The 17373-nt window shown below is 32.6% G+C and overlaps 2 protein-coding genes across 2 annotated transcripts in view; one reads left to right on the top strand and one right to left on the bottom strand.

Annotated features, from left to right (window-relative positions):
• LOC117179500 (multifunctional protein ADE2) overlaps positions 1–7778 on the top strand; it is a 44455-nt gene extending 36677 nt beyond the window's left edge. The window contains exon 6 of the mRNA XM_033371368.1: positions 7110–7778. Coding sequence (XP_033227259.1) covers positions 7110–7276 — 167 coding nt within the window. The 3' untranslated portion in view covers positions 7277–7778. The remainder of the gene's footprint in view (positions 1–7109) is intronic.
• A 7837-nt stretch (positions 7779–15615) lies between these two features.
• The window catches only part of LOC117180924, an 8280-nt gene continuing 6522 nt past the window's right edge, over positions 15616–17373 (bottom strand). Inside the window, exon 3 of the mRNA XM_033373557.1 lies at positions 15616–15805. Coding sequence (XP_033229448.1) covers positions 15669–15805 — 137 coding nt within the window. The 3' untranslated portion in view covers positions 15616–15668. The remainder of the gene's footprint in view (positions 15806–17373) is intronic.

The following is a 17373-nucleotide window of genomic DNA, read 5'->3' as shown; positions in this document are numbered from 1 at the left end:
CGTTCAAAATGGTGAATTTTTAAGCCAAAAGAATAAGCTTTCAAGGAAATAGTTAAATTTCGTACCATTAAAGATTAATTTTTAACCACAAAGATTAATTACAAGAACCAAGAAGATGAATTATCTACCAAAAAGATGAATTAAACAAATTACAAAAATTGTCAACTTAAATAGTTTAAAGAGTGAAATCTTATTTGATTAATTTTCAGTTTATACTTTTTTCGTTTGTGAATCTTTAAACTGAAAAATATAATTTTTTAACAAAAAATGGAGTAATAAAATTTTCTTTTAGAACTAATTTTCAATTAAAAAAAAGAATTTTTCACATAACAGTTACATTTTTCACCAAATATTTCAATTTTATACCAAATTGTGGAATTTTCAAACCAAGTAGACGATAGTTCATCTAAAATTAAAAATCTTCCACCACAAAAAACGAACTTTTAAGAAAGTAGTTCATCTTTCAATCAAGAAATTAAATTTTTAACCTGAAGATATAAATTTTCAACAAATAATGAGTTTTTAAATAAAAAAGAAGGATTAAAAAAAAGGATTACTTTGGAAAACATTTTTGAATTTTCAAGAAAATAGTTGATCTTTTAACCAAATTGTTAAATTTTCAAAGTACAGGCTCGAATTTTCAACAAAATAGTTAAATTTTCAACCAAAGAGATAAATTATCAACTAAAAAGACGAATCTTGAAAAAATAATAATTGTTTAGCCAAGAAAGAAAAAATAGTTCATCCGAATTGTTTATCTTTCAAGCCAAAGGTTGAGTTTTCAGTAAAATAGTTGCATTTTCAACCCTGAAATGCGATTTTTCAACAAAAATGTTAAATTTAAACAAAACAGTGCAAATTTTACCCAAGTGGTTGGATTTTCAATTAAGTACGTACATTTTATACCAAATAGTTCAATTTTCTACCATATTTTTGAATTTTGGAGTCAAGAAAGAAAAAAATTTTAGTCAAATCGTTGAATTTTAAAGCTAAAAAGACGAAATTTAACAAAACAGTTAAATTTTCAATCAACAAGTATGACTTTTTAACAAAACATTTAAATTTTCATAACATTTTAAATAAATGTGGAAGTTCTCTTTCGATACTTGACGTTTCATGACATTATTTTAATTTTTTTTTTAATTTTTGACACTATTTGCACTTTTTTTGTATTTTTTATTCTTAGTTGTACAAAAAATTGAAAAAAAAACTTTTTCTTGTCCAAAATTGAACATTTTATATGAAAATTTGACTTTTTAAATTTAAAATTCAACTATTTCATCGCAAATCCACATATTTTGTTAAAAATCAATATTTTTTGTAGAAAATTATCTTTTTCTTTGCAATTTAATCTTCTTGTTGAAAACCTATAGTTTTCGGTTACAAACTCAAATATTCCAGTAAAATTATTATCATATGAATTGAAAATTAATTTCTGAGATTGGAGATAAAACTGCTTGTTTGAAAGTGAAACTCTTTTGTTAAAAATTAATTCTGTTGGTTTAATATCCAATAGTTTTACTTAAAAATTCATCTCTTTTTTCGCACATTTATTTTTTAAATAAAAATTTAATGGTTCAATTTTTTGTTGAAAAATGTTCTTCTTTAGTTGAAAATTCATCTTTTTGATTTAAAATTCATGACTCAGGTTGAAAATAGAGCTACATTCTTGAAAGTCAAGTTTAACTATTCCTTTTGTTTGAAATGGATATTTTTGAGTGCAAAATTTAGATATTTGTTTCAAAAGTAATTAATTTTGCAGTTTTTCGCTCTTTTATGTTAAAATATTTAAAATAAATTTAAAATAAACTTAGAAAATTGAAGGCTTTTAAAATGTGTAGAATTTCAAAAACTTGATATATATTAATATCTTTTAAATCTTTTAAAATCCATAGAAATCCATTGAAATCTTTCATTTTATATTTCTATGAAGTCCTTGAAATAGTTGTAAATAATTTAAAATTCCTGACAGATCCAAATTATGTGTAATTCTTTTCATTTCTTGAAATCTTTAGAGACCCTGCACAATTCTTTGAACTTAAGTTCTCTAGAAATTGTTTGAAATCTCTTAAAATCCACTAAAGTGAATTAAAATCCCTTCAATATAAATTAAATTAATTAATTTAAATTTTCTAAAAAACCGTTCAAATCTCTACAAATCGTTGAAATCTTTATTAAAATCTGTCTTTCCATTTTTTTATATTTCTTTAAATACCTTACAACATTTGAAATCACTTGGAATTCCTTCAAATTTAATTTAATTTATTTTACAAACTTCTCTAGAAGTCCAAAAAAATTATTTGGAATCTTTTAAAATAACTTAGGCTTTAAAATTCTTTGAATGAACATATGTAGAAATCTTCGAAATATTTAGAGATTAAATAATAAAATTCTTAAAATATTGTGAAATTTCTAGAAATACCGTTAAATCCCTTGAAATTTTTGAAATCGTAGGAATCCTATGAATTTTTTTCACTTTTTATTTATTTTCCCTAATAGCTAATTCCCTAGTTGAAATAGCTTTATTTTTTAAATCGCATATATCCTTTAAAATAATTGGAGGTCTTTAAATATTGTAAAATTATTTGTGATCCCTTAAATTTTTTGTATATAAATGTATAATCGTAAAACCCTATTAAAAAATTAGAAATAATTTGAAATGTCTTGTATATAAATTAAATAACACTTACTTAATTTATTTTCCAAATTTCTCTAGAAATTTTGTATTCTTGTGGTTCTTAGAATCTCTTGAAATTTTTTGGAATTTTTGAATAATTCCGTAAATCCTTTGAAATAATTTAAGTTATTTAAATCTCTTGAAATACTTTGAAATCTTTTAAAATATGTAAATATGTTATTGTAAAAAATCCATTAAAATAGGTAGAAATAATTAGAAATGTCTTAAGTATAAATTAAATTAAATTAAACTTATTCATTAAAATTATCTAAAAAATACATTCAGATCTCTAGACATCTTTCCAATCCTTGGAGATAAAAAAAATCCTATATTAGATATTGTGAAATTCTTTGAAATATCTTGAAATTTTTGGAAATCCTACCAAATTTTTTGTCCTTCCGTAAAAATTTGTTAATCTTTTTAAATTGTTTGTAATCTTTTAACCCTTTTTTAATTCCTTCGAAATCCTTCAAATATTTTAGAATCCCTTGAAATTTAATTTCATTTATTTTTCAGCGTTTTCTAGAAATCCCTTGAAGTTTTACAAATCTCTTGAAATGTTTTGGAATTTTTTTAAATAGCTTTTAATTTTTTAAATTCCGTAAATCTTTTGAAATAATTGGAGGTCCTACAAAATCTCTTAATTTTTGGAAATTCTTTAAAATTTTTGAAAATGCTACCTTTCTTTTTCTAATTTTTTATCCATATACATGAATTTTCAATCAAATAGTTAAATTTTCAACTAAAAAAATTAATTCTTAACTAAAAAAAAATCAATTTTCAACAAGAAATGGAACAAGTTAAATTTTAAGTTAAAAAATTAATTTTGAACCAAGAAATAAACGGGGTTTCTACCAAAGAGATCATTCTTAAATAAAGAAGTTAAATTTTCAACTAACAAAAATTTATTTTACCAAAACGACGAATTTTCATCGAAATAGTTACACATTCAATTAAAAAAATTTATAAAAAAAAAATAATTTTTAATAAAGAGTTTTCATCTGAAAATGTAATAGTTAGGTTTTCACTTAAGAAAATTTATTTTTAACAGAAAAAAAGAAACAATATTCAAAAAAATAAATTTTTTATCAAAGAATTCAATTTTTAGCAGAGTATATAGTTGACTATTGAACCAAAAGAGATTATTTTTTAAATAAATATGACACAGTTTTTATCAAAAGAGATGAATTTTCAAAGATAACTGAAAAATACCGAAAAATAAAATTCCAGAAAAAGTAAATCTTGTAAATATAATATTCCCGAAATAAGAAACAGGGAAACTCACAAATTCCAGAAGGTAAACAAGTACAAAATTGTTTAGTAACAAAGTAATAAAAAAAATACTTTTCTTTTATAAAAATATTTGTTATTTTATTATTAATTTATTAGTAAAATTATTTTTTAATTGTTTAGATTCGAAAATTTTCCTCTATCGGTAATTTTATTTTTTTAGGATTTTTCAGTCGTTATGCTAAATTTAGACTTTGAACTTACAATATTAATTGTTCCGCATTCAACAAATATGCATTTAAAGGCATTTAATTTATAATTAATTAATTATAGAAGCGTTACAAGCTTCCGTGTTGTACGTGCAAATTATTGAGCGATTGAACTAAAAATTGTTTAAGCTTCAATTGTAAAAGCTTAACATTCAAGATTTGTATGTTGAATGCTTGAATTTGCATTTGGTATTGATTACTTCAAATGAAAAACCGGAAAATTATTGGTAATGGTTAAACTGTGATACGTCGGAAAAAAGTGTTTTAGATGGAATTTACATTTTATACCGTGAAAAAACACATTCTTTGACAGAAATATTTTTCTAAGAAAAAGCAATTATTGTACTATTAATTGTAATTTTCAACAGATTATAAACTTTTATGGACTTATTTTGAAGCAAAAATGAACTCAAAATAAATTTTTATTAATTTATACGAGAAATATTCACTATTTAAAAATAATTATTTATTATTATTTCAATCATTGTTTTAAATTTCACAAAACAATCGTAAACACACTTTTGTGCAAGAATGAAAATACATCTTTAAAATCGTACCTACTCTTTCTCGTTCCAGTTTTCGACACCAGGTGGCAAAATGGTAGACCACCGTTCTCAATTAGGAATGGTGGTTTAGCATTTCGCCACCTGGTGCCGAAAACTGGAACTAAAAAGAGTAGGTATCATTTTAAAGAAGTACATTAATTTTTGCATAAAAGTGTTTTTACGATATTTTTGTGAAATATAAAACAATGATTGAATATGAATAATAGACGATTTAGAGTGACCATTTTAATTCAAGAAAAAAATTTCTGGCCATTTTCCATTTGAATGAATAAAAACTGAGTTGCAAATTAAAGCACTCAAAGTGGAACTCTTGAATTTCAAACTTTTAAAATTAAGTTTAAAAGTTTTTTAATTCAATAATTTTTTATTGAAATCTGATTCAAATGCTCAATAATTTACACGTGTAAAATGGAAGCTACTGATCCTTTTAAACTGAACAATTTTTAATTAAATGCACTTAAACTGCAAAATATATTTTTTAACTTTTATAAATTGTAGAGTTCAAAGATTCAGATTCAGTTCTAAAAATATAAATTCATGTTATCATTTCCAACGCTCGAAAGTGTAAATTGAAGATTCAATCAATGAATTAAAAAATTGTCAACATTATATCATTTAAAGCAATTTTAATCCAGAAACATTAAAAATTGAACGATTACATTTTTTATAAACTGAACACTTCTTAAACTAAAAGTTCAATTATTTATATTTCGAATTTTTTCTATTTTTTTTTTTAATTCTGCCAAATTAAATAAATTTCCTTCAAATCTTCCACATTCATTGTTGATAATTTTGTAAATCTTTCTAAATCTTTTTAAATAATCGCTCAAAATTATCTTTTCAAAATAAAAATCATTTTCAATTTTTATAGTAAATGTTTTTTGATCTTCTAAAGCCATTCGAAATTCTTAAAAAGCTTTAAATTTTTTTGTTTGAAATCTGTTAAAATCTAGATTTTGTTTTAAATTAGGTCGTGGCTTATTTACACCCAAATTTAACAATTTTACTTGCAAATTAAATTTTTTTAAATAGAACAATTAAAATGTAATGTTCAAAATTAATTTTTTAATATTTACTATAATTACTGATTTTAAATAAACAGTCAGATATTACTAAATATTAATTAAGTCTTATTTTTCTTCATTAAAAAATTCCAAATTGACTAGCTTACAAATTTAATATTTTTGACTGAAATAATACTTGATATTTAATAAAAGCCTTTATTTATGAATATATTATTTTGAAGTTATTTTGAAATTGAAAATAGTTGATAAATTTTTATTTTTTAACGTTAGAAACTGGAAATTCAAAAATTGCAAACTGATTTCGAATCGTTTTGTAAAATTAATTATTATTCACTTTTTAAATGTTAAAGAGCAGTTCAATTTTAAAAATCACTGTTAATTTATATTGACAGTTGATCAACTAAAAATATTTTTTATCTAAAATCTTCGATTTCAAACGCTTCTAATTTGTAATGGCTTAAGTCGTTAAAACTGCATTTTAAATTTCTTTAAAATAAAATGTACACTTAACAATTAAAATCTAAAATAAAAAATTTGGGTCAAGTGAATGATATTGGAAATATGCATTCTAAAATTAATTAAATATATAATTGAAAAAGATCACAATTTAACTGATTATTTAAAAAACGATGGGAATCACAGTTTTTTGTGACAGATTTTTCTCTATACATTTGTAAAATTCCCGGTCAAAAAATAAATTCGGTGTCATTTCCCGGTCTCATAAGATTCCTGATTTCCCGGCCCAGCGGCCAACCTGCGATTTGAATTTAAATAAGAATTCTATCCTAACTTTTAGATCCGTTTTAAAATAGTAAATACTCCTTGTATAAATTGGTGAAAATTTACTGTAGAGTTCATTTTTGCTTTAAAATATGTCCATTTAAGTTTCTAATCTTTTGAAAATCACAATAAATGGAACAATGATTGTTTTATTTTTTTCGAAAAATATTTCTGTTCAAAAATATGTTTTGTCACCTTATTAGATGTAAATTCTATCTTAAACCCTTTTTTTTTTTACAAAAAAGTCTTATTTTTAGTATCCAATAAATACTTTAAATTTCACACAAAAAAATCGTTAAAACACTTTAGTATGGAAATTAAAATGGATCTTTAAAATCTTACCTATTATTTTTAGTTCGGATATTTGTCACCAGGTGGCGTATCGAAGTTAACGCATTCGCAATAGGATATTTTTTTCTCGATTTAAACGGTCACCTTGAAGATGGCAATTAAAATTCAATAACTTAAGCTTTAAATATTTGAGTTTGAAAAAATACTCCATGTACTATCGAAAAAAAAAAAATAATTTTGTGCTTTCTAAATAGTTTTCTTCCCTCTACAGGTCTTGGCTGCACTACAGTTTTATACCCAGAAAGTGCCGCCCTTGCTGCAGCACAAATTCACGCCCTCAATGACCACCTTGTCTGGTCTCGCTTGAGAGTCAAAAAATTGACAAACTTTATCACTTTGAAAAGGGCCGACGCCAAAGCGAGAAGCCTGGAAATCTGAAAGTCATTCTGAAACTTTTTATTTTAAGCATATTATATGTTTACTCGTTTTTCTACAATGCTTTAAAAGCAATAGGAATTATTATCCTGGAAATAATTTCCAGTAGTTTTGAAATATTGCAAACATACTTTGATTAAATGTTCTTCATTGCGCTTTCTGTTTACACAATTCTGCTTTTCCTTTTGCTTCTACTCTATACCTTTTCACAGGTTTATAAAATAGATGTATTTCTCATGCAACCGGTTTTTGAATGAAATTCTTTCAAAAAGAGTGGACTAATCAATGTTAATGTTGGCTGTTTTCGTATATGTTTTGTTATTGTTACTTTTAATTTCTCTTTACTGGCTACAGGTTTATAATATACACCTCTTTCCATTTCGAGAGATTTTTGAATAAATGGAGGGCGCAAATTTCATTGTAGTATTTTAAAACCGAGTTTTTTTATACTATTTTAGTCTATGTTATTTTGTGATAATAAAATGTTTAGTAAGAGAAAATTTTATATGGTCGAATCATCATTTAATAAATTAAAAATGGGCTCGTGAAATACGAGACCACTATCCTTAAAATTTTCAGTCATCCATTAATCAGCTTTTTTCTCTGTTTTGTCCTTTTTCATAAAATAATAGAAAGATAGGTAAAGGTGAGTACTGAACATTTTATTCTTTTTTCCCGACCCTCTTGAAATCGCGCTTCATCAAGAAGGGTAATATTCTACCGTCTAAGACGAATTTTCATACAAAAAGAATTATTTTTTTTTAAATTGTTACATTTTCAACGAAATAATAGTCCCACCGTAATTCTTTCCCTTCATTTGATTCCTTTCATTCAGGAATATTCTCATAAATTTTATTCATTCTTATATACTATATGTATATACTGTACAGATGGTAAAAGAATATACTTATTTTTTTATTTTCTTCATATTCTTTTTATGCATATTGGGAATGAAAACATCCACCGCACCGAAAGTGACGCTGCAGTGCTATTTAAACATGGTTATTTTTCTGGCAGAGGCGTAAAAGGTTAGAAGGGTTTGGTGTGCTCGGCGATTTTCTTCTTTCGAAAAAAATTAAGCAAAGAGTTTGCATTAAATTTTGTGTGAAAAATGGAATCAAGTGCTCTAAAACTCTTGAAATGTTGACAGTTGCATACGGTGAGTCTACTCTGAGTAAGAAAAATGTGTGTAAGTGGTACAAGCTGTTCCAAGAAGGCCGAGAGGATGTCGAAGACGAACCTCGCCCAGGACGTCCCAGCACGTCAACAACAGATGAAAACGTTCAAGCAGTGGAAGAAATGGTGTTGAAAAATCGCCGTATTATCATCAGAGAAGTTGCTGAAGATGTTGGCATATCGGTTGCCTCATGCCATGCTATCTTTTCGGACGTTTTGGGCATGAGACGTGTGTCAGCGAAATTTGTTCCAAAACTGCTTAATTTTGATCAAAAGATCCATCGCTCAGGAGATGTTGAATGAAGTCAATAATGATCCTGATTTTCTCAAAAGGGTTATAACTGGGTATGAATCGTGGGTATATGCTTATGACGTCGAGGCTAAAGCCCAATCGTCTCAGTGGAAGCATCCTGAGTCTCCAAGACCGAAAAAAGCACGTCAAGTTCGGTCAAATGTGAAGGTTTTGCTCACTGTCTTCTTTGATTACCGTGGCGTAGTGCATCAGGAATTCTTACCACAAGGTCGTACGGTCAATAAGGAGTATTACCTTCAAGTTATGCCCTGTTTGCGAGAGGCGATACGCAAAATACGTCCGAAACTTTGGAACAACAATTCGTGGCTTTTGCATCACGATAAGGCACCTGCTCATTCATCGTTGCTTGTGAAACATTTTCTGACTAAAAACAGCACGACAGTCATGCCTCAGCCTCCATATTCACCGTATTTGGCCCCCAGTGACTGTTTTCTTTTCCCACAACTGAAGAGACCCATGAAAGGACATTGATTTTCAACGATTGAGATAAAAACTGCATCGCTGAAAGAACTCAAGGCTATACAATAAAATGATTATCAGAAGTGCTTCGATGATTAGAAAAAGCGTTGGCACAAGTGTATTATATCTGCACCCGCTCCCAGCGAAATCGCGATAAAATTTCAGCCACAACCACGTCTCACGACCGTAAGATAGGTGGTTACAGTCTGTAACGGAATCAAAACGACGATCCAGCAAAAGACTCATGCACCCTAAGAACACGGAGCGACCCAAGGACTACCGCCTTCTGTATTTTTCCCACAAGTGTTTTAGCATATTTGTGACACACAGTGATGCTTTTTAGGCCATTAGCAAGTGAAAGCTTGGCACCTCCAGGAGCTTCGATGATAAGGACGATTAGTTTAACAAAATGTCAGCTGGTGCCGAAAATTCGATAACGAACATGGTTCGCTTCTCGAAGTCAAGAAGAACCATGTCAGGCCTCGAGTGAGCAACAGAAACAATTATCGAGAATATAAAGTTCCAGTATATGCGGCACTTCCCATTCTCGGAAATTGACTCGATTTCCTTAGGAGCATTTAGAGGAGCGATATTAAGGTTAATGCCGTAAGAGTGACAGAGATGATAATAAAGCACTCTTATTGCCGCATTGTGTCTTTGAATGTAGGTCGTTCCCGCGTGAGTTGGACAACTAGATAGTATGTGAGCTAAATGCTCGGGGTATGCATGAAACGCCCTGCAGTTATCATCGGGAATGTCTTGACGCAAATTGTGGCGACATTATGTTAAGGTGGAAATGACACCGTCTTGGCATGCCAAAATGAAACCCTCCGTACCAGACTTCAATCCGGATGATTTAAGGAAAGCAAAAGTTAGCTCACACGACATTGACTGATTCTCCACATTTCTTTCGACGATACCGTGCATCCTCTCATCGAGGAGCTGTTCACGAAAGTTTTTCTCTTATGCTTTCTTAATCCGGGGTTTTAGGAGTGAGTACTCGAGATAGATAAGATTTGATGCATTTTGCTCACCCCTAATACTGAAGTTCAGTCCGAGTGTTTCAGCAGCCTCCTCCGCTGCTTTGTACAGAATCGCTCCTTTGCTCACTTCATCGTGCTTCCGGACCACTTTTAAGAAGAGGGTCTCTTCCATTTGCGACTCTATGCGCTGTACCCAGAATAATCATGTTGTGAAGACATTCAAGACTCAATATACCGCGACCTCCTTGACGGCGTGAGATGTACAGTCGCGGAACGGAAGACTTAAGATGCATGCTTTTGTTCATGTGGATAACCTTTCTTGTCCCGATATCAAGGGATCTGAGCTCGTTCTTCGTCCATGGAACTACTCCAAATGCATAGAGTACTACCGGGATGGCAAGCATGTTCGTTGCAGATACTTTGTTCCTTGCCGACAGTTCGGAAGACCAAATCTGCCGGATGAGACGTTTGTATCTGCTTCGGAGATAATCCTTTATAGATGTCACATCCTGAATGCGGCTCTGTGGCACGCCCAGGTATGTTTTAGTCTCTCCAGCGCAATGGTGTCGTATAGCGCTTCTATCAACGAGCTCAGGATCATCGGGGATGCTATTAAGTTTTCCTCGTTTCAAATAAACCTTGGCGCATTTGTCTAACCCAAATTCCATTACAATTTCCTTAGTATATCGTTCGACAATCCCTATAGCTAGATGTAGTTGCTCTTTGTGTTTTAGATCTTAAGATCGTCTATGTAAAATACATAAGTGACCTTGTACTTTCGACCTGCAGGTTTGCTGCACAAGTACCCGTCGGAATGGCGAAGTGCGAGAGATAGTGGCAATAATGTAAGGCAAAAGAGGAGTGGGCTCATGGTGTCACCCTGAAAGACACCTCTCTGAAAGGTGACCTTGTTAGTTGTGACACGATTTTTCAGGCCATCGATAGGTAACGCTGGTAGAATGCTGCATCTTTGCAGACACATCTATCGATGAGAAGTTTCTCCCGACATCCCGCTACGCCTTTCTTTGAGCCTCGTATTCATACATTTCTTGCCACACAGGTTCAATTGCCCGAACAATCCTATCATTTAGGATAGCTGTGAATATCTTATTAAGTGTGTTCAGACAAGTGATTGGCCTGTAATTCTTCGGGTCAGCTAAGTTGCCTATTTTCGGCAGGAGTATTGTGCGCCCTTCCACCAACCACTCCGGAATTGGCTCTTCCGACTTTAAATATGAGGTGAAAATACGGGCCAAATGCTGGTGGGCTGAAAAAAGCCTCTTCCACCAGAAGTTTTTGATACAATCTGCTCCCGGTGCGGAATAGACTATGCTGCACTTCGTAGACTTCTCTCCAAAATTCTTCGTCCTCCTCTGGTTTGGGTAGGTGTTCGACAGTAACTGGAGGGTCTTGGAAGGGTCGAGATGGGTCAGAGAGAAACTGTTAATTTTCTCTGACCCACCTCTCCCTCCGCTCTAGACTTCTCTTAGCGTCAGATAGTATCCGTATTCTCTCAACAATATGCTGCCTGATGGTCAGCAGCTTTGACTTGTTAAGTGTGTGATAACGGGTCCGGAGTTTGCGCGCGAACTTTCGAACTTTGGCGGTAGAATTCCTGCCAGATGTGATGTAGTCAATCACACACTGAATGCGAGACGCGTACTGTCTTACCCAGCCTATCTTTATGGCAAGTTGATGCATTCGTCTTTTGGTCTTATGATCAACTGTTGGTTTTGTCTTACGGTTCGCATAGGCCAAAGTTCTCGCTGCATTATACACACAATAATTCATAGCCCACAGGCTGGATTCTCCGGAAAAATGTCCACGAAGCTCGTCATCCATTTCAGCCAGATCTTTAGGCTTGAGAGAAACCTTGGTGTTGATGTTTCTCCTGGCCATAAAGCATCGCTCTTCCTCTATTGGATGCCTGCCCGCTGTTGGTCTTAGTATCGGCTCTCTTTCGCTGTTGTCGGCTTGTTCTAGCTGTGGTAGAGTAGGCGTTCCGCTTACATAGCCCCTTTTTCGGAGTATTTCAGCATGGTTTCGCAGGCGTTGCTGCGAAAAGTGCGATAGCACCGGGTGTTTCTCGCACCATAGAGCATGCAGATGTGCCATGTAACCCCGTTCAGGGGCCACACTCGCATCGTAGCACTCTAGCAAGTCGTGATTCAGTCGCTCCGTGCACCCAAAGGTCGCGAGATCCCGCCGATCCATCGCATTGAATCCATTTTCATTGGCTCCCCCAGCTCTAGATTGGTAGGCATTGTTGGCCGACCCATTGTCGGGAGCCCTGCGCGTTCTGTTGTTTTGAACCGCACTTACTACAACTCTGTTTGGTGTTGTCATTGCTGTTCCCACGAGAAGCTAGGGAAAGGGGTGCCATTCAGGGGAAATTAAAAAAAAGGGGCAAGGGAAGAATAGAAAAAAGAACAAGGGTAAAGGGAACGGGTAAATGGATAAAGGTGAAAGGGGAATGAAGAAAAGACGAAAGCCAAAATTGGAAATAGGAAAAGAACAAGGGAAGTCGCGAAATGGAAAAAAGAGAAAAAGGTTAAAGGGAACGGGGAAAGGATGAAAAGGGAAAGGTTAAAAGGGGAAGGGGAAGTAGCAACAGTAACATGGAATAGTTAAAAGGAAAAGGGTAGAAGAAAATGAGAAACCGGACAATAGATAAAAGGAAAAAGGTAAAGGGGATTGGGAAATGGGAAATGGGAAATGAAAATGCAAAGGGGAACTGAGAAATATGGAGAGAAGAAAAGAAAAAAGGAATGGGGGAAGTGGGAAGAAGAGAAAAAGGGTGAAGGAAAAGGCGAAAGTCGAAATAGGAAAAGAAAAAGGGAGGTCAGGAAATTGAAAAAAGAGAAAAAGGTTTATGGGAACGGGGAAAGGATGAAAAGGGGAAGTGAAAATGGCAACAGTAATATGGAATGGGTAAACGGAAAAGAGTAGAAGAAAATGAGAAACCGGAAAGGGTTAACAGTGAAAAGGCGGAAATAGAACAAATAAAAAGGCAAAGTGGAGAATAGATAGAAGGGGAACGGGTAATTGGAGAAAGATAAAAGTGTGAAAATGGAAAAGGTAAACGCTAAAGGGGAATGAGGAAAAGAGGAAAGTTAAATTGGAAAGTAGAAATGTGGAAATGGAAAAAAGCGAGAAAGGTTCAAGGGAACGGGGAAAGGATGAAAAGGGAAAGGTTAACAGGGGAAGGGAAAAGAGTAACAGTAAGAGGGAATGGGTAAAAGCGTGTGCCCCGCGTTCGAGAGGGCCCCGCGCGGATGTAGAAATTTAAATAAAAAATTTAAAAAGAAGGGCCCCCGACATTTTTTGACCCGAGCCCCGAGATTTCTGCCTGCGCCCCTGGGTAAAAGAAAAGGGAAGAAAAAATGAAAACCCGGAAAGGGTAAAAAGGAAAAAGCGTAAGTGAGAAAAATTAATGGTGAGAATAGAAAAAGGGAATCGGGAAATGAGAAAGGGTTAAAGGGCATTAGGCGAAACGGTAAAGTGAAACAGGGAAAAGGATAGAGGAAGGGCTGAAAGGGGGAAAAGAAAACTGTAAAGGGGATTGGGGAATGGGAAAGGAAAATGCAAGAGGAAAATGAGAAATGGGGAAAGAGATATGGTAGTGGGAAAAGATGAATGAGGAAAACGAGAAAGGGGAACGGCTGAAAAATGAAAAGGGTAAGGGGAAAGTGAGAACGGGAAAATGGTAAAAGGGACCGAGTACTAAGTGAGATATAGTGAGATTTCTCAATCATTAATTATTACATATGTTATAAACTACTGACGTGCTTATTTTCAAAATTGTTAGCATCATATATTGATGAAAGACAGTGTGCTAAAATAAAAAGATGAGTGGACAACGGCTACAACAGAAAAATATTATTACAAATATATAATAACAGCGCATTTTATCTTTTTTAGTATGTTATATTTCTGGAAATATATTTTATCGTACGAATTTGTACATTGAAATTGTTTTGATGTATTTTAATGTTTAGCTTTAATTAAAACATATAAGTGAACAAAATTTTTATAAACTATATTATCAAACTAATATTGATTAGAACTCCATTTTCAAATTCTTTAAATAAAAAAGTACGCTTAAAAATTATGTAAACGGATATCTGAATGATATCCGAATGAAAAAAAAAACACAGTTCAACTAATCATTTACAAAAACTGTTGAAATCAACCTTGGACAGATGTTTTTCTACAAATTTTTGAAATTTCGAGTCGAACAATAAACTCACAACCATTTCCCGGTTTTTTGGGTCTAATAAAATTCTCGGTCATTTCCCGTGTTTCTCGGTTCAGCGGCCACCTTTTGCAATAACTTTAAAAAACGGTTGAAACTTAAGAATATTATTAAATTTGATATTTTATAAATGTTAATTTTTGAAAAAGTATTGTGATTTCTGGAATATTTCGAATTCTAAAGAAACGCGATATTATTATGATAAAAAAATCAGGATGCTAATTGTTCTCTCAGGCTAAAGATGGTTGAAGCTCAATATGTCGAAGGTTTTTTTGTTAAAAGTTTGATTTGTTTTAATAGTCTATACAAGGTATATATCATCAGCATAAAACCCAGTCTTTTTTTAAATTTTTAATTTTTTTAAATTGTAATTTTCATTTATAGACGCTGCGAACTTCAGTTACATTAAGGTTCGTCATCCGCTTCATTGAAAATATTGTTTCAATTTAAATTATTTCTTTCTCGTCTTTTGAGTAAACCTTCATTCAATAATTACGCAGAAAGTTGAAATTGAATAAAATAAATCAAATTAATGATTTATGTTCGGAATCGAAACCTATTAAAAATTACTCATTTACTTAATCATCAATCAAAAACTTTTAAATCAAACAAAAAAATACGAATTTTCAATTAAAGAGTTGAACTTTCAACCACGGAAGATTTTTAAGTCGAAATAGAAAAAAATCTGATCCAAACCAGTGAGTTTTTAAGTCACGAATAAGAATTTTGGAAAAAAAGTTGAATTTACCACACAAAAATATGTATTTTCTACCAAAAGTATTGATCTTTTGACTAATAAATACGACGCAGAAATTTAGTCATGGCTCAGGCTTGGAAAAACTAGGCCCTGGCCTGGCGATCTAGCTTGGGCCAAACTCGAAAAAACCCCAAATCTGGCCAGAGCCCGGTGTAAATGCGAGGCTAGATCGCCCAGCTTGGCCCTAGTTTATTTTCAATGTTTTGATATTCTTTATTTTCCTGAATGAAACTCAAAATTAAGGAAAGGTATTTATTATTTAAATTTATTAGCTTACAGAAGTTTGGAATGAACAGTACTTTGACACTAATTAGAAGACAATTACAGTAAATTATAGCTAAAAACGTTATTTCTTGTATTTACAATATTTTGCACTATCCGGTTCTTACATCTCCATTAATTATCAAAGAATTAGCTTTTCAATAAAAAAATGATCAAAATTAATGTAATATTTAAAAATCATTTGACTCGTTGGACTTGCGTGTCCTTGACTTTCTTCCTCCGTCCCAATCTTTAGAATTAGCGAAGACAACTCCAATGTGGGTAAGGACGTCTTCTTCGGAAAGCGCAAATTTTTCGCTTAATAGATCTGGAAGGTAATTTTTTTCAACAGTAAATATTATGCAGGAATCATGTATATATATAATTAAAAATTTGTCATAAGGACAACCGCAGGATTTCGCCGGGAGCGGGTGCTAATGTGAAAAATTGTGCCCGCTTCCAGCGAAATCGCGGTAAAATTTCAGCCACAACCACGTGTCACGACCGTGAGATGGGTGCTTGCAGTCTGTAGCGGAATCAATACGAAGATCCGGCAAAAGTTTCGTGCACCCTAAGAACACGGAGCGACCCAAGGTCGCTGCATTTTTTCTGCATTTTCTCCGCAATTTTTCCGCAAGTGTTTTAGCATATTGTTGGACAAGCAGGGATACTTTTCAGGCAATTAAAGAGTGAAAGCTTGGCATCTCCAAGAGCGCCGATGATAAGGAAGATTAGTTTAACAGAATATTCCGGGTACAATCGTTGCAACTCTCTTATAAGGTCTCGATACCTCTCTTTCTTTTCATTCTCCTTGGCTATGATGTTTTTGTCAGCTGGTGCCGAAAATTCGATAACGAACATGGTTCGCTTCTCGAAGTCAAGAAGAACCATGTCAGGCCTCGAGTGAGCAACAGAAACAATTATCGAGAATATAAAGTTCCAGTATATGGTAATAAAGCACTCTTAGTGCCGCATTGTGCCCTGCAGCTATCATCGGGAATGTCTTGACTCAAATTGTGGCGACATTATGTTAAGGTGGAAATGACACCGTCTTGGCATGCCAAAATGAAACCCTCCGTACCAGACTTCAATCCGGCTGATTTAAGGAAACCAAAAGTTAGCTCACACGACATTGACTGATTCTCCACATTTCTTTCGACGATACCATGCATCCTCTTATCGAGGAGCTGTTCACGAAAGTTTTTCTCTTATGCTTTCTTAATCCGGGGTTTTAAGAGTGAGTACTCGAGATAGATAAGATTTGATGCATTTTGCTCACCCCTAATACTGAAGTTCAGTCCGAGTGTTTCAGCAGCCTCCTCCGCTGCTTTGTACAGAAACGCTCCTTTGCTCACTTCATCGTGCTTCCTGACCACTTTTAAGAAGAGGGTCTCTTCCATTTGCGACTCTATGCGCTGTACCCAGAATAATCATGTTGTGGAGACATTCAAGACTCAATATTCCGCGACCTCCTTGACGGCGCACAGTGGGGTGAAATCGGAAAACGAGGTTCAAAATGACATTTAGAACGCAATTATGCACCGATTTTAGATTTTTTTTTTTGAAAAATTCAGAACTAAATTTTTCAGAAAATGGTGAGAGTGGATTTTTTATTTTTTTGTTTATTTAATTTTTATTTTAATGCAAACATCGAAAAAAATGTCGATTTTTCTAATTTCATTTTTTATCTTCTAGACAAAATTTTTCTTATACTTCTCGTCCCTTGTATTTAGTGCACAGGGGTATAAGAAATATAAAAAAAATCTTAACTTGCATAGTTAATTGTTAATTGTACGATAGCTCCGGGTGTTTCTCGCACCACAGAGCATGCAGCCGTGCCATGTAACCCCGTTCACGGGCCGCACTCGCATCGTAGCAGTCTAGCAAGTCGTGATT

Source organism: Belonocnema kinseyi, chromosome 9 (genome assembly GCF_010883055.1).
Source record: "Belonocnema kinseyi isolate 2016_QV_RU_SX_M_011 chromosome 9, B_treatae_v1, whole genome shotgun sequence".
Classification (NCBI taxonomy): Eukaryota; Metazoa; Arthropoda; class Insecta; order Hymenoptera; family Cynipidae; genus Belonocnema; species Belonocnema kinseyi.
The sequence above is the reverse complement of the archived record's forward strand: the minus strand, read 5'-3'. Positions and strand labels throughout refer to the sequence as shown.